The sequence below is a fragment of the Montipora capricornis genome, chromosome 7, assembly GCF_036669925.1.
Source record: "Montipora capricornis isolate CH-2021 chromosome 7, ASM3666992v2, whole genome shotgun sequence".
NCBI classification, from domain to species: Eukaryota; Metazoa; Cnidaria; class Anthozoa; order Scleractinia; family Acroporidae; genus Montipora; species Montipora capricornis.
In genome coordinates, this window is record NC_090889.1 from 31,786,034 (window position 1) to 31,788,533 (window position 2,500).

The 2,500-nt window shown below is 39.5% G+C and overlaps 1 protein-coding gene across 1 annotated transcript in view; it reads right to left on the bottom strand.

Annotated features, from left to right (window-relative positions):
- Nucleotides 1-2,500, bottom strand: part of LOC138057831 (cytochrome P450 27C1-like) — an 11,630-nt gene that overhangs the window by 1,485 nt on the left and 7,645 nt on the right. Inside the window, exon 6 of the mRNA XM_068903739.1 lies at nt 1,378-1,456. Within this exon, the coding sequence (XP_068759840.1) occupies nt 1,378-1,456 (79 nt within the window). The remainder of the gene's footprint in view (nt 1-1,377; nt 1,457-2,500) is intronic.

A 2,500-nucleotide genomic window follows, 5' to 3' on the forward strand; every position in this document is an offset into this window, starting at 1 on the left:
TGAAACAAGCGTGAAGAATCGGGTTGTCTTAATGATAAATTCCAGCTTGAGAGTAGAAATTCAACGCAAAGTTATAGATCAAGCAAAACCTCCCTTCATGACCACCATTTTAAACAGGAGGAGACTTAAGTAGCTGTATTCCTGAGCAGCTATTAGGGACTTTAAGATCTACGACGGCGACCAGAGATCGACAAAAACATCACCCCAAAATGTAACTTTGCACTATCGTAAGTTCTTTTCTTGCGATTACTTCATTTCCTTCGCGTCCTACAATGTTAGCGGACTGTCCTAAAGTAAACTGAGCAGAGCGCCGAAGGAAGATTTAAGCCCAGCATATAAGGACAAATGCAAGAACAGAATGATCAGACGTCGCATCGATCGAAAGACCTATAACTTCTAAGGATGAAAAGGCGCAAAAAAAAAAAAAAAAAAACAGCAGTTCACAGAGTAATGTCTCGAAAAAGACTAAATGCGAAGACGCTAAGTCAATAGCCCATTTCCGAGTTGCTGCATGCCTCAGTTTCAAAGCGAGTCTTGGTGCACAACCATTCAAATGGAAATGAGTTGCGTATTCTTATGCAAATCAAACTCATTTCCTTTACAATAGTTGAGCACCAAGACTCACTTCGAAACCGAGACAAACCGCAACTGGGAAATGGCCATTACAATGCGCATAAAAAAAAGTGTGATTAGGGAATTATGTTTTTTTTAAGCTATTATTTTACCCTTTTCCAAGGGGAATTTAAGAGCCTGAATTTCAAGTTTTACTGGGTAGTTCGTTCAGTTGAATTATTTATTCCATAAAGCGAAGGAAATACAAATAAGTGATGGACACCAAGTGCAAGGAATATTGAGTGCGACCAGCTAATAGGCCATTTTACAGTTGTTTGCTCAGCGACCAAGCCTATGAATGGCTGCGAGGCTGCCGGTGACCTTGCATTGATACAGACCTCACTGCTTTCGTCATGTAAATTGTGTTGTTGTAACGCTAATTAGTCCATATTAGCATTACAAAAGCATGAAGGTTTGTATCAAAACAGGGTCACCGGCAGCCTCGCTTCCATTGTTAGGCCAGGTAACTTAGCCACAACTGTAAAATGGTCTATTGCTGGTTTTCACTCACGTGATCAACAGCCATGTTTTTCAACGAAAACAAAAGGAAGCGTTTGCATAATAATAGAGTTAAATTCCCGGAGGATTTGGTCGGGGCACCAACATGGCCGCGTTTTCTTTGTTTAGGGGCACCAACATGGCGGTCGTGACGTCATGTGAAAACCGAGAATTGCTGTCTCTGATTGATTAGCAAAAACCTCAATGAGCTCCTTATATTCGTTTTCCATAGCTAGTATGCGTTAAATGATATACACTTCGACTTGCCTTTGCCGGAACTCTGTATCCAGATAAAACTACATCTTGTTCCAGAATACGTCCATTGGTAGTCACAACATTGGTCAGCCTTCCAAGAAAATAAAATGCATTGTGTTAAGAGTGCAACGGAGGTTAACATTTGGGAGTTTAAAGGCGTCCGCCAACGAGCGAACAAGCATATTATTGGTTAAAAAAGGATATATAATCGTGCTGCACGTGCAGCACGAATTTCGTGCATTTATTTGCCGTACTCCACAAAACAACAACGTGAAATGATCAAACTTTAGGTTTTGGCGACAAAGCGTGGATATAACAACGAAAAAATTATTTTTTTATCTTTACCTTAAAACCGTTTATACCCATCCAGTAACAGGATAGTTCGCCGTAATATACAGTACGACGTAAACAAGATCGAATTATCGCCAAATACTTTAAAGTGACGTTTTCGCTGATGTTGCCATTGTTCATGCAGTTAAACTCCCTATTGCCATCCACTTCTTAACCATGTAAGAAGAATGCCGCTATTTAAACAATTTCAGTCCTACCAATACAGCGGAAGAATTTCCTTTAATGGTCGAACTCCCGCGACTCTAATATATAGTATATTTAACAATTATTCCGAGAGCGCGCGTTGGATATGAGAGGAAAGCCGAGCGCCGAATTGGCTATAATCATCTCATATCCAACAAGCACGAGTGGAATAACTGTTTTATTAAAAACGCCCCCAAGATATTTGACAAATCTTCCCAAGTTTATTTTGTAAGAAGAAACCTAACTTAATTAATTTGTTAATTGTCCCAACTTGAATTATTTTGCTCCGCCTCATTAAACTAACATAGATGCTTAAATTGCCAAAATAAAGTTGTCAAGTTGCTGCCTTGAAATCTTTTCATGCCATACTTTGTGGTTTTCTTTGTGCTCCCTGGTGTTGCGTTTTGTAACAGTTCAAGGACTTCTTTTTTATTTAACTCCGTTGCGAAGCGATTTTCGCCCGCCGCGATTAATTCCTCAGCGAAAATGTTTTAGCTCCCTTTTAAGGACGGTGCCTACTAATTAACGATATTTTTGCCCCAATGTGTGATTATGCAGGAAATGTAGATCTTAACAAGTGTTATTGAAATCCAAAAAGAAA